We start from the raw sequence: 24,259 nt of genomic DNA, 5'->3' as shown, positions 1-24,259 counted from the left end.
ACGTTTTAATTATTTTAAAAATAAAAACATTTTAGTCATTTTAAAAATAAAATATCGCTACTTAATAGAATATTCTGATGGTGTTAATTCAAATCTAACCAAGAGTATTTTTCGCACATATTTGCTAAATTAAAGGATTAATTTGTAAATAGTAAAAATACAAAATGTAAATTATAATTACGTTATAAAACAGGGTGTTATATATAAATTTCATTTTCAGCCTAACTTAGCCCTTAGAAATGACATCCCATGACATTCATAAACTAAAAGCTGATATTTATATTACCCTTTATACATTTGCAGTTTCTTCAAATACATGAACCCAGACGGCCACGGTTAATATAACAAAGGATTACGGATAACATCCATATGATTTGAAATTCCATCCTCTTAACAACACTAACAGAAGAAAAGGCTATGTTCTGAAATGACTAGAATGGTAGAAAACTAGGAAATTAACCTCAGTTTGAATTACTACTATTGTCTACTTGACTCTTGAAAGAAAATTTCGATTTCGTCCAAGAGTTTCTTATGCTCGATTTGAAGGTCATTGCAATCTAGATTCTTGTGCAGCATAATATGAATGAGCATGCTGCAAATTTTACCTATATCATCATGGGCAGTGACCACCTTTCCAGAGTTCTCCTCCACATGTTGCATATTGGTACTGTCTTTGTAGACTTGCTTTTTGCAAATCTGAAAGATCATAAATAAATTTTTACTAACCAAAATTAATTAATTGAAAAGAAAGTATAAGTAACATTTCTAAGATAGCCATGCTGTGACACTATCTCTCCAAATAAAATTTCGATTTGTTCCACCATTCTGCAGTCTTAACTCTACACTGACAAGTGACTCCTAATTTTCCTTGTTGAAAATCACAGTATATATTGGTATGTTTTTGCTATTAATTAGAATGTCGATATGGTGGACTTCATTTAATAAAGAAAATAATTATTTACAAGAGGAGAGGCAAAATGTATGCGGTACTGCACATCAATGGAGCAATCTGTGATATGTAGGAGACGATCATGAATATAAAAGATAGCTGACTGTTCAAATTTATTCAACTATAGACTGGTTTTAGATTAGCTTATTCTTGAAGAGGAGATGTAGGAAAATAAGATATTATTTGGAACAGTACATGCTAACTAACCTTTTTAAGAATAGAACTGTTGGACAATGTATTAAGATAAGATAAGGTACACACCTGGAACAAGTGATGTAAAGCAGCAACCTGCTCTTGGCTGAGATATTTCTTGGCCATCAGCTCCCTGAAAAGCTTGACAACTTCTGCAGTTACATTTCTAGCAGAAATGTTTTTAATAATTCCAGAGATAAAGGAATTGTTAAACAAAGTTTTGATCCACCCAGGTACTTGGTCCAGTTTGAGCAACGACACAGCAAGATGAGCTGCAGACTTCTGCTGATTAGTGAAAGATCTTGATGCCAAACCTGGAGCAGTCAAGGCTATTGCCAATTCCTCCATGACTAGCCTACACCACTTTGTCTCTTTAATTGCCTTCTTCTCTTGCAATCCAAGCTTCTCCCAACATAAAATTGTACCAAAGCAGATGCTACAATTTCTTGCAACATTAATGTCTTCATAGAAAAGGAAACCTTCTGTTACAGACATTATGGATTCTAGGTACCTAAAGGAACATTTTAGGTCATAATTTTGGTGGATCCTCTGGTCTGAAATCCTTGCAAGCAGTTCCACCAGGCATTGTGAAGCAATCAGCTTGATAAGAGAAGAACCGAAGTGTATCAGCCTGCACAAGTCATGGCATGCTATGCCAAGAACTGACAAAGAGTGAACCTCATTTGAGAATTCAAGAAAGTCCTGCCAGTCCATATTCTCCTCGAAAATCACATGTAAACTGAGAAGAGATAATGTTAGCTCATCTGACACAAATCGTTTCAAGGTTTAAGATGACATTACTAACCTTTCTAAAGAGAAGAAAGATAGTAAAAGAACAAACACCAAGGACTCTCCCAGGGCTGTCTCCTCGTCGTGTTCCACCAAAGCAGGACCTTTTGAACAGGCTGTTTGGACTACACTATCCATCAAAGAAACCAGAGGGCTGCTCAAGGTTATGGCTTTTGCTGCTTCTTGGAGAACTTTGTTTGTAGAATGATGCAAGATGAGGCAAAAAATTCCCAATATTACATTGTCTTCTTGACTGCATGACTGGGAAGCTAATTTAGGGTTTAAATACTCCAGAAACTGCAAAAAAAAGTCTTAATATGAGAAAACAACATATTTCTATATTGTGTAAATTTCTCTCAACCTAATCTAAGTCTAAGTTTGCCTTTGGTTGGATCAGTTGCAATGAAGTTCTGGTCCAAAATAAACTAGTCAAAGCCAGGGGATTTCAATCAATCCATTCCCTAGTAAATAAAATGTACCTTTTGTCCTTTACTCGATGATATTAATGAGTTACTATATTCTCACCAAGTGACAGAGCATAGCTAGGAGAACAATTGACTTTCAAGGTGGGACTTCTAAGATACAAAGACTAGACTCTAGAGTACCTCTACAGTAACTGCAAGCCAGTCATCATCTTGGGAGAGTGTTCTATAGCTTGCTGAATACAGAACATTAAAAACCAAGAGGGAACAGGACACAAAGATCTCTGAAGAGTGTACTGAGTGATGCAGAGAACGAAATGCATCAGCAATGCTGCACAAGCAAAACTGATCAGAAACATTAGGAAAGATGCTCAAGACTTCTGCCGTGACATTAAGCACACATATGCAATCATCTTCTCTACCTTCTTCTATTTGCTGCCTCAACAATGACACCAGTACTGATGATATATAGCTATCCCCAGAAACAACCAGTCCTGCGATCATTTGGATGTCCAATAACTGAATGCCATCCAAATATACACAACTCTGGGTCTTGTTTGAAAAATAGAATTTGCAAAAATTCAAGACCTGTTGTGACATTGGTTTCATTATTTCTTCTTGCTGAAAGAGCCACTTAAGTGCTATTGGATGGATTCGCATTACCAATAAATCCCACTCCTTTTCAGCTATCAAATGAAACACTGCTTTCTCTGCTTCTGGACTGTATGGTATTGCGTAGCCATATGGAGCACCTCTAACAAAGCCATAAAGATTCACCAGTTGTGTCAGCATCATGGAATCAGTAATTCCGCATGAGAAGCTGTTGCTGTTAATAAGGATATATTGCTCTATAGAAGCGAGCATTTGGTTCTCATCAGCAAGCCTGATGGGATTAACAATCAGTAAAGTTATATTGAGATTTCTTAAATAGTGGAGCAAATTGGCAGATGATAGAGTACCTTTCACCATACAATGAGCTAACATATAAGATTATGAGAGCTGCATGTTGACACGAAACCAGGTTAATGTCTTGCAAGCTCTTCTGCCCAAGTAAATATATCAATTCAAGAGGGTCTGATGGAAGATACATATAAGCATCTCTGATTGCTTGTCCAAAGTCAGTACCTAAAACTTTGTCGATGACAGAGCTAAGCATCAAATATACCCTTGATTTCATATGATCTGATGGAAATAGACCCAGACATCCAAATGATAAACTAAACCAAGATGATGAAGCAAGCATGTCAGCAAACTTCCGTGCCTTGATGTCGGATCCTTTGAGCAAAATTATATGAAAAATTTCAAGCACTCCCAGTAATGCTTCCTCATGTTGCCCATCAAAAGAAACTCTTTGAAGCCAAGGTAAAAGATAGGTTTCACATGTTTCTATGATGCTGTTTTCTATGTCCGTTTTGTGAGAGTTTGGATTGGTATATTCTTCCCGACTATACAAGAGTGCTTCTTTCAGAAGGTAAAGAGAATACAGGAGAAGATCGGAGTATTCATGAGACTTGGTACATGAAGAAATTGCATTTCTTGATGCCTCTTTGATGGGCGATGATAATTTCTGGATATCAAAAGAAGAAGATGACTTCAAAATCTCCACAAATGTTGAGCAGGCTAGAGTGAAGGCTTCAGGACTCATGCCTAGTTCCCCAGTGCTATGCCTTCTGAAGATTTCTGTCAAGGTAACTGCTATTTCTTCTGCTTGAGAGATTGACATGATTCCAGGACTGTTCAAGATACAAGTCCATATGAGCTTTAACACATGTGATTGAACTGGATGAAATGGTATCTCTGCTACGTAATGAAGAACAAAAAGCAGTGTGGGGAATCCTATAGCAAGTCTTTCTTTGAAGATTTCCACTGCATTTGCTAGAAGAGAAAGTACTTGAATGCAAGGAACAATCAAGATATCATTGTTTCCTGCAAATAGCAATGAACAGCTCTACCTTGTGAGCATCTTCAACTATTGCAACTTCAATATGCAGGGTAACATTTAGATCTTTCTATAGATATACTAGGTAAAGACAGAGAAAACTTCTGACCCCGTTACCTGATAGTCTCAGTACTTCAAATACATAATCTGCAATATTTTCATTAAGAAGAGCTTGGATTTGACCAAAACAACTCATATCTGATGATAGGAAATGAAAAATCAAGTCCAATGTGCCAACTTGGACTTCTGTATTAGAAGAAAGCAAGGATCCTTTGATTGCATCAGCAAACAAACTTATAAGAGGAGTAGGCAACGATGTCTCATTTGATTGCACGGAATCATTAGTTTCTCTAACATCAATATTGTTCTGATCATGCACAAAAAAATTCTCAAAGACACCTCTTTTAGTTAAAACGAGAAGGAATGCTGAGGAGAAAAACCCAGTTAGTCAAATTTTAGAAAAATATGTAGCCTCAAAATGAAACAATTGAATAGAGGACTGGTACATGTGAAAATGCTAGAATTAAATTGAACAGTGGTGCATAATCTGACATGGCTGAGAACCACCATATGATAGATATGACTATCTTCACCTTGTTTTCATGCATAAATATGACTGTCTTCACCTTTTCAATTATAGTATGTCACATTTCATATATCAAATGTAAACATAATTTATTTGTTTCTGCAATCCATAATATATATAGGCTCTGTAAAGGCAAGTATATGTTAAATTTTATTCCACGAAAGGTACAAATTGTGCTTTACCAATATCATCATCCCTATAGGAACGACATTTATCATTGAATACCATTGATTGAAGACCATTCTTGATCTTCCTGAATCTTTTCAACATTGTAATCATTAAGGCAAAGCAAGTCTCCGCAATAGCAATCAATTTTTAAATTGCCAAATTCATTAAGGACAACTAACCTCATTGAATATTGCATGATAAAGTTTTTATGCACATTGCATCCCTTACAATTATTGAAATCTAGCTAAACTTATCAAACACAATCTCATTTACCTCAATATGTTTTGCTGCTTATATGTTCTTCAAAGCAGAGAGTATGAATTGCAAATAGAGTCCAAAAAATATGAGAAAATCTTGCCTCAAGAAGCATCCCTACTGTCTTACATATAGGTGCATTATCCGTAACTACTTGAATTACATTATGAGGTTCTACCTCTTCAATGATTTTAATGATCAAATTAGAGATAAAAATTTGTTCTTATATTCTCTTTCCCAATTCACAGCCATCAAAACCATAGGGTCACTCTCAATCACTGCTAAAAAATTTAAAAGCAGTCTCCTCTGTGCATCAGTCTAACCATCATATATAATACTCACATCCCCCCGCCATATGCACTAATAAGGTTTAGCAACATTTCAATATTTGTTTTTTCTTGTTGAAGTAATATAGTTCTCAACATATTATAGCTAAGAGACAAATCCAGAAATATTAGTATTTGCAGCAAATTGAAATGCTCTAACATAATAAGGAAAAAATGAAGGAAAAAAATAAAATAAAGCCAACCGGTCTAACATCATAACAACAAAATTTTCAATTTAGGCCCTATCAATATAAAAAAAAATGAAAGGCTTTAAAGGAGAGTAGAGAGGCAGAGAGAGAGTGAGAGAGATTTCAAAGAAGAAATTCTAATGGAAATTGAAAAGAAGTACATTTGGCCTCAAAGAAGCACAACTGGAGATCAAAAGAAATGAAAAAGAAGCTACTTGTGGGGTGGAAGGGAGGGAGGCAGAGAAAAAGAGAAAGTCACTTCTCGATCTCAAGAAACACAGTCGACGTTTGCCAGACTCAATTTGCTCAGTTGCTCATCCATCACCCTCGATTTGCTCAGTCTTTCATCGCGCTCACCATGCTCGGCCACTCATTGTTGTCGCACTATCGTATTCCGATAAGTGAGATTTAGGGCTGAGAGAGTTTTAAAGTTGAAGATTTAGTATATGTGCATAATAATCTTCGCCCTCTAACAAAGAGGTTTTTAGATTATTTGAGAGAGGAAACCAAGATATGAGACGACAGAGAAAATTCTTATAATTCTTTTGATGGTGCTAAAGTATTAACGTTTGTTGATCTCTCAATTGATGAACTGTATTTGGAGATTATAATATTTATTGATGAAGACAATGAGGATCCACCGCCGACTAAAGATGAATGATCTACCTTATATCATATTTTTATTTTCCATTGATTGTTAATTTTTGAACTTTTATAGAACTCAATTACTTAAACATGTTTTTGTAGTTTTGATGGCTTTTTCGAATTTTGTACACTTTTGATTATCTTTCAATTTTTTCTTATCCCTAAATTAGTATATTCTCATGAATACTTCTTATATCCTAATGTATGTGTATTTAATATTTTACACTATCAGATTGCAAACTTTTGCATTAGATTTATCAATAATTTGATATATTTTATTTACTTACTTATTTGTTCCATTGTGTCCTATGTTGTGTCTGTGCCTTATTTTTTCGGAATTTACAGTGCCGTCATGTTGGTATCATGTTGTATGTATCCATACTTCATTAGCCATGTCACATCGAATGTACTGAACAGGCTTAGCCCGTGTTTCAAACCCTTTTGGAGTATGGTTAGCTAGTAGTGTGAAATTTCCAATGTGCCCTTGACAAGACCAAATATATCCTTAGGTAATGTAACTATCATTTCAAAGCATGCATAACTAGAAATAGGCATTGCATATCTAGTAAGCTGCACTCCCTATCTATAGGTATCTATCGCTAGCGTAGTAATGCACATTATTGTTTTATAACCATGCACTGCGCAGAAACTACCATGCGTTGCTGCTTTATAACCATGCAATCTGCAAAAACTACCACACATTCTAACCTATAGGTAGGCATTGCTTATAGAGTTACCTGTATTACCGAAGTGTAAATACCTATTGTGTATATAGAGGCCAACATTGCACACATAAGATCAGAAAATAGACACATTTTTCGAAGAAAATGAGCAGAAAAGAAGGGTAATTTTAATTATATTATTTGGGTGTACTCCATCCATCCACTACAATAGGTATTTGTATCAATTTATATAAGATATCCTGAATTAACACTTCTTATTTTAGTTTTATGAACCCTTTTAATTTGAAATGCATGTCTTATCAAAGAATAATAACACTACTATCCATGATTTACAATTAAGCACCCAAAGCAATTAAATCCAATTAGATGTGTAGTATTTAAGCATAAAAGAAATAAGAGTAGCTATAACCATGTTTAGCTCTAAACTGCAAAGAAATGCCATGTTTAAGGTACAAAATCCACAAGCAATAATATATATAGATTTAAGCAATAGTATGGAATATAGAATTAATTAAGATCTACATAATGAATGCAGCCGCGAGAAACATCTCCCTGTAACTGACTAAATTACTAATATGAGAAAATAAGCTCATAAGATTGACCCAAGGAATTTTAAATTGCAAATAATTCATAAAGTGGCACTGACCTACACAGTTCATGCGCACATCATTACTTTGGGATTTTAGCAGAGCTTCAAGTGAGAGGTGTAACAACCTCTCTCCAGTAGCTGAGCTATCAGCAACACTGTCATCATAAATAAGATCCCATGGTGTAGCTTGCAGGAGAGACATTTTGTAAAGCACGAAAAAAATCTCCCCACGAATCTCTTCACTGCATGAAAGAAAACAAAGGGAATTAGAAGGAAAGGTTGGTTAAAAGGGCACGGCAGAAGCACTATATTTCACCTTGGTAGCTGAAGACCATCTAAAAGGTTGGAGAACAGACTGAATTTATCTCCTATGTGTGCTGCAGGGTTAGCATTTTGGTGAGAAGATAGGAGGACACCGAAACAATGCAGCTGCATTGTAAAACAAAAACCATTTCATAAGTGGAGAAATAAAGTACTTAAAAATGTCCACACTTCACAGAACTCATAGTACCAAAATATAAAAATCACTGCAGTATCAGATGTTATACATGGAAGTCTTTAAGTTAGTAATTGTAGAATTATAGTATGACACAACTACAGAGGTGAATATAGTGATGACTGTAATTATATCAAGATTGTCATGTATTGCATCTAATAGAACCCGCTCTATTTTAATCAAGAAGATGAGAAGAAAAAGAAAGAAGAGAGCTCATATATAGCGTTCCTACCTCTTGGTGAATGAAGGGTATGTTATAAACAAAGATTGCCATGTTATTCCAGAAGAAATGCATTACAAAAATTAGTCCAGATGTATACGATTAGGTTAGCAACTTTGGAGTTGATGTTCTCATGTATAAATGTGTGCAAATTATGTGGCAACTCAAGGCTCTAAAGTATAATTAAATTATGTAGCAAATAAAAGCATTCTCATGTAAACATTTGTGGGAATTATGTGACAAATCAAGACTCTTAGAGGGAAAACATCCACTCTCATTTCTAATTTAATCAGTAAAATTCAAGAGGCTTATATTTCCCAAAAGATAAGAGAATTATCAAACACAGATTTATCTACAGTAATAAAAATTTCTTGAAACTAATCCACGATATCAAGAAATCAAAGTCCGAACAGTCAGTCTCAACTAAAACTTCTATCCTGCAATCTAACAAAAAGGATGTATTATTAATCAAACACCGCGGCAAATCGGTCACTAGTTCTCTACCGTGTATAGCTGGCGCAAGAGGCACCCCGATGTGAGCAGATCGGCGATCCGGCCGACGAACTCGCCGACGACGTACGAATGATCATCGGCGGCGGCGTTGCATAGGTCGGTGATGACGTCAGCGGCCTGACGGGCGAGGCGGTCGTCAGCGCGGTCGCCGGTGGCGGCAAGGGCGCGGACGAGAGGGGGTACGAGGAGGTGGGGACGGCACGTGCAGAAGAGGAGCTGGCGATTGTGAAGTAGCGCGACGGAGAGCTGGGAGAGGGCGTAGGAGACGTGGTGGGATAAGGAGCTGGGGTCGGAGAGAAGGGTGGAGAGACACGTGAGGCAGATGGCAGCGCCGCTGCCGTCCGCCGCCGCCACCGAGAAGGTCGAGCGGTGGCCCTTCGCGCACGTGCGGATCGGAGGCAATTCGTCTACGTCGAGCTCTACTTCCATCGCTTTCCGATGCTTTATTTCTATTCCTCCTTCCTCTTGTCTAAAATTACTACATCGCGCGCGCCTTCGAGGAGCTTTATAAACTGTAGTCCAATCACTCGCTATGTTGGAAACGAGTATGGAAATCCACTCTTGACCTAATCCTATTTAAGCTCAAGTGAAACGCATCTCTTCATTTCGAAGCGGTCGTCACTCGTCAGGTCTCTAATCTCGGCCCACGTTATTTGATGCGACGTCTTCGAGTTCCCACCCGTTTACCCGCGAACTCCCATTTCAAAACCCTCTTTTCGCAAACCGCTGACCAACTGCTCGACGAAGTCCCGCAAAGAGCATTATGGCCCATTGCGAACATCATCGTCGCCTCCAGTCCTCTCAAAACTATCCGCGACCACCTCCGTTTCGACATCCCTCTTAACCCCGCCACTATCTCCACTGCCATCACCTCTTGCTTGACCTCCCAATCCATAACCCAACTCCACGCCTATGTTGTCTCCTCCGGCTTTGACTCCTATACCTTCATCTCCAATTCTCTGATGACCGTCTACTCCAAAACTGGATCTTTTTATATTGCACACAAGTTGTTCGATGAATTGCCAAACCCAGATGTTGTTTCGTGGAACACCATCCTTTCTGGCTTTGCCGATGCCATTCATGCCTTGGAGTTTGTATCCATGATGGCCCATGCTGGGGTTCCTTTTGATGCTGTCACTTTGACCACTAGTCTTGCCTTTGCAGCGGACATCAGGGATGTCGAATTTGGGCAGCAATTGCATTCTGTTATTTTGAGAAGTGGGTTTTGTGTGGACACATTTGTAATGAATGCTCTCATCACCGCATATGCTAGGAGCGAGTTTCTTGATGAGGCTGAGAGAGTGTTTGATGAAATGGTGTTTAAGGACTTGGTTTCTTGGAATGCATTAATTTGTGGTTTTACGCAAGAAGGGAATCATGAGTTGGAGGCAATTCAGCTTTTCCTTCAGATGGTGAGGGAGGAAGGGATGAGACCCGACCGGATATCATTTGCTAGTGTGATACCAGCATGTGGGCACAAGGGGTTGATCAGGTTAGGATGCCAAATCCACTGTTTTGCCGAGAAGGTAGGACTTGCAGCGCATCTATCTCTTTCTAATGTGCTTATCTCAATGTACTACAAGTGTGGCGATCTTGGTTCTGCAGGAACAGTTTTCAAAACCACAAATGAGCGGAACGTTGTCTCGTGGACTACTATCATTTCTATGGACCCAGATAATGCAATTTCATTGTTTAATGATATGAGACTAGATGGGGTTCAGCCGAATGATGTCACTTTTGTTGCGCTAATCTTTGCCGTGACAAGTGATCATCTGCTAAGAGAAGGCCAAATGATTCATGGGGTTTGTGTGAAAACTGGTATTTTGGCAGAAGTGAATGTGTCAAATAGTCTTATTACAATGTATGCAAAATTGCAGTGTGTGAAGGATTCAAGGAGAATCTTTGATGGGATGGTCTACAAGGAGATAGTCACTTGGAATTCTTTGGTTTCATGCTATACACAGAATCAACTATGCAAAGAGGCTCTGGAAATTTTCTCTTCTTTGATCTTACACTTGAAGCCGAATCAATATACATTTGGTAGCATTCTCAGTTCAATTACTACTGCAGAAACAGTGTCTTTAACTTATGGTCAGACATGTCATTGCTGCATAGTTAAGCTAGGTCTTAACACTGATGAATATGTCTCAGGTGCCCTTATTGACATGTATGCTAAGCGTGGTAGCATCGATGAGTCTCGAAAGGCATTCGAGGAGACAGTTCAGAGGAGCCTTATTAGCTGGACAGCCATAATTTCAGCACATGCGAAACATGGAAACTATGAGACTGTAATGAGTCTCTTTGATAACATGGTGAGCTCTGGTATTACTCCTGACAGTGTTGCACTCCTTGCCGTCCTTGTGGCCTGTGGTTGTAAAGGGATGGTTGATAAGGGTCAAGAGATCTTTAACTCGATGATGTTGGAGCGCAGGGTTGATCTTTGGCCTGAACATTATGCTTGCCTGGTCGATATGTTGGGGAGGGCAGGGAGATTAGTCGAGGCAGAGGAACTTCTAAAACAAATTCCAACAGGACCTGGGATTTCAGCATTGCAAAGCTTGCTAGGATCTTGCAGAGTCCATGGTAATGTGGAGATGGGGAAGAGGGTGGCGGATCTTCTGATGGAGATGGAACCAGCAGAATCAGGGACCTATGTTCTGATCTCAAACATCTATGCTGAAAAGGGTGAATGGGAACATGTGGCAAAGATAAGAAAGGGAATGAGAGAGAGAGGGGTGAAGAAGGAAGTGGGGTTCAGTTGGGTGGATGCCGGTATCAGAGATTCAATACATATGCATAAATTTTCGTCAGATGATATGACACATCCATTGGCAAAAGAGATCTATTCAGTGGCCAATAGTGTAGGTTTAGAAATGAAACTTTTAGATAGTGATATAGAAATGGAAGTGTCTGCTTCATTTGCTTGTTGATTTCTTAGCATTATTTTAACATCATATTTGTTATCATGATTCAAGTCTTAGACTTGCATCAAATTATAGAGAGTCATTGTTTACGATTCCAAAACAAGCATTGAAAGGATGGGCTGAATGTTGACCCATGTGTACAATCCCAAAATGAAGGGCTTCAAGAAGGTGAGAAATTTACCATTTATATCTTTTGGATTAGTATAGATTTGTTTTGGTTATGTTTGCATCTGCCTAGATGAACTTGAAAGTTGAAACATTTTTAGAGTCTATATAATCCACTTAAACAATCAAACCTACTTTTGCTTGGCATCTGATAGTTATGCTTTCTGTTTTTCCAAATTGATGAAGCATTACACTCAAAAACATTTCTACCTATGTTCCATCATGGGGTTCATACAGATAGCCCTATAGCAGCAAAAAAGGAAATCCCTAGATCTTCTTATTTTTCTTCTTTTCTTTCTTTCCTTTTCTATTTGTTTATTGTTTCCTATTACTTTGGTGCATATGGCATTTGGAAACTTTGATTATCAATTAGCTATATACCCACTGCTTAGAAACTTTGCTTCCACTGCTTAGAAACTTTGCTTGTCGGTTTAACTTTTGCTGGTATCTTTTATAGCATATTACAGACTAAACAAAGAGATGACTAAGTCACACGCCAAGAAGGGCATCAAGTCGGTCAAGCAAGAAGGATATATTAGATTTGTTAAGGTACTCACATGCGTTTGTGGAATTCATTAATCCCTTTAGCTTCTTTTTTTTTGCCCTGCAACTGACTAAAGTTTTACCCCCTTTAGATATTCTGAGGCTTGCCCTTCTCATAGCTCTCTCTTAGTCGTTCTTCAAACTCGGGATGTAGCTCAGATAAGGCCAGCTTCTCTAGAGATTTGAGGAACTCGATACCACATGGCACATTATTTAACTTCTCCAGACCTTGCAATATTAAGATTTGCAGGCTCACCATAGCTTCATCCTCTATCTTCAATCTTTTGGGAGAGTTTTGAGGTTGGGAAGCCATGAAGCACCATAGAGTTTTGCAATTGGATGCCCTTCAACTCGTATATTGGCAAGCTTCTCAGTTGGGTCAACTTTTCTAATTGTGTCATCAATTCACTGCTGGTTGCTTCCACTGACTGAAGTGTCTGCAGTTGGTTCAAAAGCTTGGAAAGACTTTCAAGGTTGCATCGATCTCCTTTGCAGCACAAAGATGCCGTAATCTGTGGAGTTCTATTGTACCAGGTGGGAGTATTGTTATCACACTCGAGGAAAGGTCCAGCATTTGCAGGTCGGAGAGCTTCTCCATAGATTTTGGAAGAAATTTCACCTTGGGCGAGCCCTGTAGATCCACTGCTGTGAGGTACCTATTAGAATATAAATCATTAAAACGTTCTCTTTCTTGATAATCCAACAAATCTTAAATGTAGTATCAAAGTAAGGTGACACTTCTTGGGTCTATTTAAAATGTCTCGAGCTAAGTACAAATGTTTAAAATTATTGTTCTCGAAGTTCAATTTAACAGTACCTGCAGTTAGATGTTTTAAAAGTTGTTTCTTTCTACTGCTTCTACGGAGCTCCTCAAGGTAGTCAGCTGCGAATTCCTCAGGTGTGCTTGCATGTCTCTCTTAGATCTCTAAATTAACCCTTCTGCTATCCAAAGCTTAATTAGTTTCTTTCTTGAAAAGAGATAGTCTGCCCGGAAGATGTTGCACTATGAGAAGCAATTCTTGGGATATGATGGTAGATCCTTGTACTTTAGGTTTAGAATGTTCTTCACATGATATAGGTTCGTTTCCATTCTGCCATTCACTTGGTTTCATTACCGTCACAAGCGTGCCTGTATTGCTATCTAGACTTGCTCTTTTGTTGAGTGCTCAACGTTTTAAGGCTCATAATGTTATATTTATAGTGCTATCATAGTTGGTCAAGTAAGAGACTTGCTTCTACTCAAATGGGGCATTCACCTGGTTTCATTACCGTCACTAGCGTGCCTGTATTGCTATCTAGACTTGCTCTTTTGTTGAGTGATCAACGTTTTAAGACTCATAATATTATATTTATAGTGCTATCATAGTTGGTCAAGTAAGAGACTTGCTTCTAAAGTGTTTAATCTATTTCATCTCTCTTCTTATTGTGCTTGCTTGCTCTAGTTACTTTGCTATTACCATTGTTTGGTTTGTAATTTAACTAACTGTCGAGCTTGTTCTTAGGATTCTTGTCATATCCCTAATTCTTTTCATGTATCAAGTTGTAATTATTTGATTAAAATAAATAATATGATAGATCTATTAAATTTCTCTCTCAGAAAAAAAGTACCACATGATTGTAAAGAAGAATATATATATATATATAGCAAATTTTCTACTTTAATCCATAAAGAATCCATATAGATCTTAATAATATGGTGGACGGTTTAACCCACAAGTAATGTAATTCATAAAACAGACGATGACCATCGCATCTATTGCTCCTTGAGGCTGTTAGGTGTAATATATTTGAAAAGATTGCATTAGTTTACGTTTCAGATAATCATTTGGCCAAACTAGCAGCGATTTATTTTTTATTTTTTATTTTTTTATTTTTTTTTACTGAAATGACAACCCCAAATTTAATACCAAAAGGAATTATAGTTGTCGGTAAAATACTGATAATATTCTAGCATTTTACTTGTAGATAAAAACGTTAATAAGTTTAGCGTTTACATCCGTAAGTTAATAAAATAAAATATTAATTTTATCAGCGGTTAATACGTGTAATACACTAAAATATTAAAAAAATTAGAATTTTATTTTTAAAAAATACTAATAGATTCAGCAAAGTTTGCAGCACATAAAACATTCATCGTATTAGAGTTCGTTTGGTTGGAAGTTTTTATAACGCTGCATTAATAGATGCATTGTCTAAACCAAAAACCATTGTTTGGTTTGGTTTATAAAATTTTAAAAATTATATTTTAAAAAACTGGTTAGACTCATGCAATTTTTTGATACCCATTTGATCCAAGTGGATGCCAAAAGACCGCATTTAACCTAACTTGACCCATCCATCTTCTCTTATTTCAACTAAAATTTAATTTTCTATTTCAATTGAAATTTAATTTTCTTTTAGTTTGATAATATAAGAAATACAACCAAATACTTATAATTATAATATCAAAATAGTATTATAAAATACAACAATCAAATACTTATTTATCAAATACATTATTATAAAATACAACAAACTAAATATTTGTTTAACAAATACAGTATTATAAAATACAATCAACCTAGATAAACAAATAGATTGTTTAGTTGATTGAATTTTATAATGCTGTATTTGTTAAACACATGTCTAGTTTGTTGTATTGTGTAATAATATATTTGATAAATAAATATTTAATTATTGCATTTTATAATACTATTTTGATATTATAATTATAAGTATTTGGTTGTATTTTTAGAATTAAAAAAATTGTAATTATATTCTCAACTAAAAGAAAATCAAATTTCAGTTGAAATAGAAATTTAAATTTTAATTGAAATGAGAGAAGAGGATGGGTCAAGTTAGGTTAGATGTAGTCTTTTGGCCTCCACTTAGATCAAATGAGTACTAAAAAACCGCATATGAGTCTAACCAAGTTTTTAAGGTACATATTTTTAAATTTGATACATCAAATCAAACAACGATTTTTGGGTTAAACATTGTATCTATTAATGGAGCATTTATAAAAACCTCCAACTAAACAACTCATATTTATTTCTCTAGATATAACATCTAGAGAAATATGTATTTCTTAATGCATATATATTTCTAAATATAAGAAATCAAACAGCTCCTTAATGTTTTATATATAAAAAGAAGACTGAACTTATTAATATTTCCATTCCTCTTCTTTGATATTTCACCATTTTATTAATAGTTAGTGTAATAAGTTACTTTTTAGCATTCGTTTACTTGAGAAATAACAAAATTCTTATTCCAAAATACAATCTCTTATTCTATAATAATAGCTAAACATCATAAATATAATTACTATTTATCAAAATTATATCTTATATCATACACTAACCTAATTACCAATTTACTCTTAATTTGACTACATCCTTTCTAAAATATTTTATTATAATTTATCACTCATCACTTACATCTTTCAAACATATTGTCATAATTCATTACTTCTCTCTTCTCTCTTAAATATCTTATCGACATCTTTTCATAATTTATCATTCCTCTCTACTCTCTCTCCTCTTTTATCATATTTTTTTATACTAAATAAATAAAATTCAATTTAAACAGCATAAATATAAAAAATAAGCATATTTTAAAAGGTATTATTATTATTAACTATTATTTTAGATTTATACACTTAAATATAAATCTAAATATTATAAAATTCTTAATAATATAGCATTTAATTGATACAATAATTATTTCATAAATTATCTTATTATTAAAATAGTTTTTATATGTACTAATAACATCAAAAATATTTTAATAAATTAATACTTTATCAAATCAAATATTAATTTGATAGATAAAATAATATATTTACTATTTAAACTATGTATCAACCTAATTAAATCTTTCTTTCTTTAAAATAATAAAATAAAAAATTTTGGAAATATTCCTATCTCATAGGGCTTTGGAAATATTTCGCCAATATCCCTTTCATCCGATGGGAGCTGCCTTCCATGTTATTGTTTTAAAAAAAGTTATTTTATTTTGACGAAAAGCTCTTGTTAGCATTATTATATTTTGGATTTTATAAAAAAATTAGGGTCTTTTACAACTTAATTATATTTTATTTTGCAATTGATAATTAACACTTCACTATATCAAAATATTTATCAACTATAGAAAATAATATAAGCAACCTTTTCACGACAACTAATCTCCAACCCATGCATGATACATTTACAGAAAAAAAAAATTAATATATATATATATATACAGACAGCTGATAATCAATTATGCTTGATAACTATAGTTACTATCAAAAGGAAGATTTAATCTTTAAACTTAAATCCCAGCACTAATCCGATGTTTTCCAGATTGTAAGACGGTAATAGAGGAAAAAGCATAACAATTGAGTCATAATAAAACCAGATAAAAAAATAAACACAGAAAAATGCTTAATATTGTCAACTCCAAACTCGTATCCTTACGTACAGAGAAAGTTTGTAGTGAATGAACAGCAATCAACGATTTGCCTTTGCAACACGTTCAATCTCATCCTTCTTCTTGACGGCATAGCTGTTAAAAACATTGAAGTGAGTTGGTGATAAAAGCAGTAGCCACAAAACCAGCAGTAATAAAAATCACACTGATGAAATTAAGTGCTGACAGGAGGGATGGTAAAATCAAGCAGCATACCGCATCAAAAAGCAACAAAAGAACACAAAAAATACAATAGTACTTGTGTCATTAAGTAATCAAGTCTGTACAAAAGTGCTAAGCTAAGAGAAAAGTGCATTTTACTTTGACAAGGCTGCAGCATTTGGCGATAAGTGAAAGTTTTTAACTCAATATGACACGACTAAATATAGTCAAAGAGTACAACTCATATCTGCAGTAAAAGATGCAGAGCCCAGATACCTGTTTGAAGAGCCCTTTGCTGCATTTATTAGTTCATCAGCAAGGCATTCTGCAATGGTCTTGATGTTTCTGAAAGCACTCTCTCTGGCACCTGTAGTGAGGAGGTATATTGCCTGATTAACCCGTCTCAGCGGAGAAATATCAACAGCTTGTCGCCTAACAACACCAGCAGACCCAATGCGAGTAGCATCTTCTCGTGGCCCACTAAGATCAGAGTAAAATAAAGTAAGCCACTGTCACACTTGATGGTGAAAACCTTACAAAGCAGAGGAAAAAGGCTAGCATATAAAACTGACAAACGGAAGTTCATGGAACCAATCTCAAGCCTGTATCGCAAATCAAAAGTAGAAAAGCTTTTCTTCTTTTGGTACTACAGAGTAAACCATACCGGCTGCACAACATCATATTTCTATCCAGATGACACTATGTTTCATATAACCACGAATATATTTGTATCATATTATGTAGAAGTATCTATCTATTTCAAACCATCTACAGAAGACATGAAATACAAGAACATACTGAGTCTTTTCATTAATAGATGATGTCATCAGGATATGCAATTGATATACGAGGTCAGCTCGAAATTAACATCCAAAACTGTTCCGGAGAGCTATAGCTATTAAGAAAGTCGTATGGTGAAAGGGATACCATCTTCAGCAATCAAATGCTATAGGCAGATGAGATGGAGAAAGGAAAGTTCTTATATACATAGCCCCTTAAAAGAGATCTTTTGAGTTTCTCAGTACTCCTTTGAAGTGGACTGGATTCAACTTTTCCAAGGTCTTAAAAGACTATTAATAAATGATATCACAACAATACGGGCTGCTTCATTGTCCTGAATCAGGTTGAATCATATGGATTGGCTGATAGTTGAACCTGTGTATGCACGTGTGAATGATTCAAGCTGTTGTTTAATACTTTAATTAGGTTGAATGGCGGAGACTCAATCAATAATCTAGTGTCTGTTATAGATGTTTTTGGCAAAACTCAATCATCAAGTGACAACCTTGAAATGCGACCTTAATTAAGAAACAAATATCATATGTTCAATCAATCATAACTATACAGTTTTAAGTAACACAGAACCTGCTAGATTCTTATCCAGTCCTAAATCTTAATTAGAATGATTTAGACCATATAGAATATAGTCATACACAAAACTATTGCAACTAATCCATGTTAACAATGTTGCTAAGGCCTATAAAATTAACTAAAAAAATACTAGCCCATTGCAATTCAGACAACAGTGGCCTGCCATACCTACAGTCAGATAGCATTAGGCTTTAATCTAACACGATTCTTGAGCAGATTGTGGTGCAAGAAGATTAAACATAAAATATTCTCAATGTGAGCTTATTTTTTTGTTTTCTTTGATTCAATGGAATTGAAATAAATCAATAACCATCCAAAAGTACTGTACTTTTCAACAGAATGGGTTGTCAAATAATCACCTGTTAATGACAGCATCAACAATCACTTGGATTGGATTTGCATCAGTAAGCAGATGAATGATCTCCATTGCATGTTTAACTATACGAACAGCCATCAGTTTCTTCCCATTATTACGGCCATGCATCATCAAAGAATTGGTCAGTCTCTCAACAATAGGGCATTGGGCCTTGCGGAACCTCTTCACTGAATACCTTCCAGCAGTATGAGGAAGATATGTAGCATGCTTTGCAGGGGTAACAGCAATGTAATCAGCAAGTGAAATGTCACTGACCTGTAGTAAGACATTTGAGAAATACAAGAACATGTTAAGTCCAAATCCCGTCTCCACAATTTTTTCTTTTTATTTTCTTCTGGATAAGCACTCAAAATGGGATCCTTTCTGGAGACCCATTACAGGTAAGTGAAACAAGACATTCGAGAAATACAACATGTTAAGTCCAAAAATCCAAATCCAGTCTCCACAATGTTTTCCTTTTATTTTCTTCTGGAGAAGCACTCAAACAGAGGTCCTTTCTGGAGGTCCATTAAAGATGTAAAAGGAACCTCAGGAAAAACTAAAATAAGTGCTATAATTGTAACATCAGAAATGAAAGAAACTAAGATGCAGCTTGTTTGCTCTCTGATGCAAATCCTGTATCAATAACAGATAATCATTTACAGATATTCAATAAGAAAAAAAAAGGTTTAATTCTAAGAAACCCTACAGAAGAAAGTATCCTACTTTAAAATAATAAAATAATTGAATGAATTACAAGCTTTCAGATCAAACCATCCCAGTTATAGGATGTAATATCGACTTGTAAAACCAAAAGAGACAATGAAGGTATAATTACCATATCATCATGAAACATATACTCTACATATATTATTATCTCTTAGCTCTAAAGCAAATTTACATCAGAATATAGATCTCTCAACATCAATATGAGACATTCAATGACTAATATTTTTTTTCCCATTTATCAATACCAAGAAAAAACTGAGAATGAATTAAGCAGTATATCCCTTAAAACATCTTCCTTTTCCTTAATATTCTCAGTCATGGGACATCCTCACTAATCATCAGTCTCTTTTTTCTTTAAAGTTTCCCATTTTCCCCACCACTACCAAATCCATCCAAGCACTAGAAAATCTACAAGACTACCCTACTCACCACATCAAGAAGCCATGCTTGCGATAGTGTAGATCTCTAGGCAACAGAAAAATATCAATTGCACCAAAGTAACCAGTAAACCCGCGTGATTAAACCATAAAGGCATCACAAGGGGGAACCAATATGCTGATAAATTAAGTCCAAGAATTCCGTACCATATCAAACTAGTCTCCTAATGGAGCTCAGAAACGCTAGAACCGTAAATAATAGGAGAGAAGAGAAGGATATACTTGCACTTCATCGAAGGACCACCGATCGAACAGCTTGACTTCGGGCTCAACCATCATTGTCGCCACTGATACCACGAGAAAGCTCGCGAGAGGAAGCGGGAAACGAGGCCGAGGGAGAAGTGGGGAGTGAAAACCCTAGGTTCCACGGTATTTTATTAAATATCTACTATAGTTGTTAACTACTAAGGTAATTACACTTGCACAGTAAACTTTTACGTATTCTCAGGGTGATTTGCAGCATAAAGCATTTTAATTTTTTAACCCATTATCAAATTATAATTTCAAATCTTTTTTAATTAATTTAGCCCTAACAAATCTAAAAAGTACTGCCGTATTCTAAAGAAAATATCACACATTACCTATATAATTTATACGTATTATATATACAAAATATACACTCTAATTTTTAATAATATGTATATTGAGATTTCAAAATAAAAACTACGCATTACCTATATAATATATACATAGCGACTTAGCATCTATGCAAACTATACACTGTAATTTTCAACAATGTGCTCATCGAGATTTAAAAAAAAAAGTCATGCATCACCTATGTAATTCATACGCATCATATATGCAAAAGGTTCGCTGTAATCAAATAGTTGGATTAAGTTAGAGAAAAGGTAAATTAGTCTACATTAGTAAAAAAAATATCTAAATTTGTAATTTGATAATATGAGGGCCTGTGAATTAAAAAACTAAAGAGTTATTTACCACAAAACGCCCCTTTCTCATAGATATTCATGTTTATTTATTTAGTTTGAGACTTCATGTTTATTTTTTGGTGGCACATTTGTTTTTGATAAAAGAAATCTCAAGTAATTGATAAAAAAAAACATTCTATTTTTAGCTTTTATTATCATTTACATCCTAAATTTATAATTTTTATCATTCGATCCAGCATTATAAAATTAATTCTTAAAAACACGAGTTAAATTCAACCTAATAGCTGAGAGATAGTAATTCATGCATAACCTACCGCAATTCATAAATCCTAGATTTTCGACGATTCTCTAGTGAACCTATGATCTTTGATTCTAAATTTCCTTGGTCCATAGCCATAATTTTCTTGAGAGACACAATCGTCGGTGATCACTAAAAGCCTTTCGATCTCCAAATAATTCCTCTCAGGTCCAATGGAGAGAGCAAGAGAGATAGCAATGACAAACCTTTTCTACACAAGGAAAAACACCCAAATTGCAAGTTCTTGACAAAAAATCCATCTCAAATCACTCAAGATTAATCTCTATTTATAAGAGAGAGAGAGAGGATCGGAATTTGAAGAGATGGAGATAGACCTTCATCTTCTCTTTTCATATGCATCTCTTTAAAAGATAGAAAAGTGTTGATCAGTAGCCTATTTTTCCTACTAGATCCTTAGCCAACCTAAATTCAAAACTTGTCTATATTTGGGTATTTCCTTATTTACATAACATTGCCATATTTAATTTTGTTCCCAAGAGACCAATAGTATAATGTATTATTTTCAAACTTTATATAATTTATACCATCACTTAATCAAAAGTTCATGAATTGTTATTAATACGCATTCTACATATTAAAGACCTCGCTCCTCATGAGACATATTGAACCCAATAAATAACACTTAATTTGATCACTTCATAAAGGGTCTTATTAGATATTTGATAGTCCATTATTCAATACATACTTATATCACATATAAGCCTATATATGTTGTAATTAATTAAAATTAATTCTAACAATCTCTTACTTGGGCTATATATGTACCTGAATAATATATATATAACCGAATTAAGTACTCAAGCTATGCTGTCATAACATTTTGCATCATCAACTAATTCCATCCATCAGCCATATTCACAAGAACTTAAGTAGTACTCGTCTCATAAAACAAAACTAAATCAACATAAATCACTATGTAAACATAACTGAATGACATAAATCATGAAAGAGATGTGTAGTTTGGGAACTACATGCAATATGATCCACATGCTTATCTCCAATTTGGTCACTTTTAACTTAATTTGATTTTGAGATTAATCATAAATATAGAGTGCATAATAAACTGAATAATTGAAACTGAATAAGTGAAGTCTGAATAACTGCATAATACATACAAATAATATTATATAAAAGTTAAAAGATGATACATATGATACAGACTCCCACTAAATCTAATAATTCTCTTTAACATAGATACCCATGCGAGAGACATGCTCTTGAAAGTGTTTGGGTGCAATCCATTAGTCAGCAGATTTGTTAGTATGGAAGTTGTACCAATATACTCAATACTTATAAGTCATTCTAAACTCTTTCCTTCACAGCAATGAATTTAATATTGATATGTTTGGATTTCGACGAGCTCTTGTCGTTATTGGAATATAATACTACTGAATTATTGTCACAATATATCTTAGTGGCAACTTAATAGTATCCACAATACATAGTCCAATGACAAAATTCCTTAGCCATATTCCATAATTTGATGCCTCGAAACACGCAACAAATTCGGCTGCCATGGTGGAAAAAGCAATTATGGTTTGCTTTGCACTCCTCCAAGAAATAGCTCCTCTAGCTAACATAAAAATATAACTAGATGTTGACTTTATCCTATCCACACAACTCACAAAATCAAAATCAGTATATCCAATGACCTCAAACTTATTTGATCCTCAATATGTCAGCATATGATCATTTGTTCTTTGCAAATACCTTAGCACCCTCTTAGTTGCTCTCTAGTGATCAAAATTACTGAAATACCAGCCTAACATTCCTGTGATGTATGCAATATCCAAATGCGTACACACCTGAGCATATATTAGACTTCCTACTACCGAAGCATATGAAATCTGGTGCATTTCTACTTTTTTGAGTTGTCTTTGAGCACTAATTGAGACTAAATTTGTCTTTGTTGCAATAGGGGTATTTCCTAGTTTACAGTGTTCCATGCCATATGGCTTGAGAATTCTATCAATATATGCTTATTGTGAAAGGCCCAAAATACCCTTATTTCAATCTCGACCTAAGCCCAGATTGCACGGCTTGCTTTTGGATGCTTTTTCTAGAATTGGGATATAGATGGAATATAATGAAATAGAGCCCAAAACTATAGATGGCTCTATTTGATCGGTTGGATAACTTTGTGATGATCGCCAAAGCTATGCCATCTTTACTTCGACTTCCAATGTCAAGCTTATGATAGCCTTCACTGGGATCGTCACCTAACACGCCTTATTCCCCCAAAATACCCTTATTTCGATCTCTATGTATTTTAAGACCCAACACATATGATGCTTCACCAAGATCTTTCATATCAAAATACTTCAAAAGAAATCTTAGTTTCATAGATTATGTCTATATCATTATTGGCAAGCAATATGTCATCTACATATAAAATTAGAAACATAAACTTACTCTCACTAAACTTGTTATATATGCATTCATCAACCAAGTTAGGCTCAAATCCAAATGTGTTAACAAATCAGATCTAGACAGATCTGGATGTAAGAAAATTATAAAAATTTATATAGAGGTAGCCTCAGAATTTAGGGTTCTAATGTATCTAGTTTCATAAGAATCTGACGTCTAGATGAAAACAATATTAATAAAATAGTAGAGTAGGGTAAATAGGGCAAAATAGTAAATAGTTGACGTTGTGGCAGATCTCGAAGCGTGGTGGACTACCAAGGGTGGTGGTGGACAGCCATAAGGTAGAGTGGCTACTATTGGAGGAAGATGGCTAGGGTTTGGAAGATCGGAATGCTTCTATAGCTACGATCTAATAACTACGGTAAAAGATAAGGATGAAAATATTAAGTTGGCTAAACTCAGATTCATTCCATGATAATGATCAACACATATCCACTCTTATTTATAGGAGTAAAAATCTCTAGCGGATCGGATTCATATACGGATTATCTAATTTATTTAAAATTTAAAATAATAAGATAAAGCTAACTAACTAACTTGACCCAA

General features: G+C 35.0%; 3 protein-coding genes across 6 annotated transcripts; 1 reads left to right on the top strand and 2 right to left on the bottom strand.

Annotated features, from left to right (window-relative positions):
• Positions 1 to 255: 255 nt before the first annotated feature.
• LOC140797798 (protein PUTATIVE RECOMBINATION INITIATION DEFECT 1) lies at positions 256 to 9,389 on the bottom strand. Of its 2 annotated transcripts, XM_073151457.1 has the most exons (9): positions 8,952 to 9,389; positions 8,048 to 8,160; positions 7,789 to 7,973; positions 4,409 to 4,717; positions 3,312 to 4,278; positions 2,536 to 3,235; positions 1,947 to 2,227; positions 1,211 to 1,880; positions 256 to 696 (listed from the first exon to the last, which is right to left on the bottom strand). In XM_073151457.1, the coding sequence occupies exons 1-9, from the start codon at positions 9,387 to 9,389 to the stop codon at positions 478 to 480; spliced, it is 3,882 nt and encodes a 1,293-aa protein (XP_073007558.1). In that variant the 3' UTR covers positions 256 to 477. The 2 variants fall into 2 exon arrangements, with proteins under 2 accessions (XP_073007558.1, XP_073007559.1); XM_073151458.1 differs by lacking the exon at positions 4,409 to 4,717.
• Positions 9,390 to 9,616: 227 nt separating this feature from the next.
• Positions 9,617 to 13,430, top strand: LOC140797799 (pentatricopeptide repeat-containing protein At4g32430, mitochondrial-like). 2 transcript variants are annotated; one of them, XM_073151460.1, is made up of 3 exons: positions 9,617 to 12,052; positions 12,517 to 12,598; positions 12,685 to 13,430. In XM_073151460.1, the coding sequence occupies exon 1, from the start codon at positions 9,617 to 9,619 to the stop codon at positions 11,888 to 11,890; it is 2,274 nt and encodes a 757-aa protein (XP_073007561.1). In that variant the 3' UTR covers positions 11,891 to 12,052; positions 12,517 to 12,598; positions 12,685 to 13,430. The 2 variants fall into 2 exon arrangements, with proteins under 2 accessions (XP_073007561.1, XP_073007560.1); XM_073151459.1 differs by having other exon boundaries at positions 12,507 to 12,598.
• A 3,423-nt stretch (positions 13,431 to 16,853) lies between these two features.
• LOC140797797 (small ribosomal subunit protein uS7) lies at positions 16,854 to 20,437 on the bottom strand. Of its 2 annotated transcripts, none has more exons than XM_073151455.1 (4): positions 20,300 to 20,437; positions 18,916 to 19,187; positions 17,462 to 17,665; positions 16,854 to 17,119 (listed from the first exon to the last, which is right to left on the bottom strand). In XM_073151455.1, the coding sequence occupies exons 1-4, from the start codon at positions 20,354 to 20,356 to the stop codon at positions 17,065 to 17,067; spliced, it is 588 nt and encodes a 195-aa protein (XP_073007556.1). In that variant the 5' UTR covers positions 20,357 to 20,437; the 3' UTR covers positions 16,854 to 17,064. The 2 variants fall into 2 exon arrangements, with proteins under 2 accessions (XP_073007556.1, XP_073007557.1); XM_073151456.1 differs by lacking the exon at positions 20,300 to 20,437 and adding an exon at positions 20,225 to 20,296.
• Positions 20,438 to 24,259: the final 3,822 nt, after the last annotated feature.

The sequence above is a fragment of the Typha latifolia genome, chromosome 11 (assembly GCF_019914945.1).
Source record: "Typha latifolia isolate L0001 chromosome 11, TyphaL0001v2, whole genome shotgun sequence".
NCBI lineage: Eukaryota > Viridiplantae > Streptophyta > Magnoliopsida > Poales > Typhaceae > Typha > Typha latifolia.
Note: the sequence above shows the minus strand (reverse complement) of the source record. Positions and strands in the feature narration are given on the sequence as shown.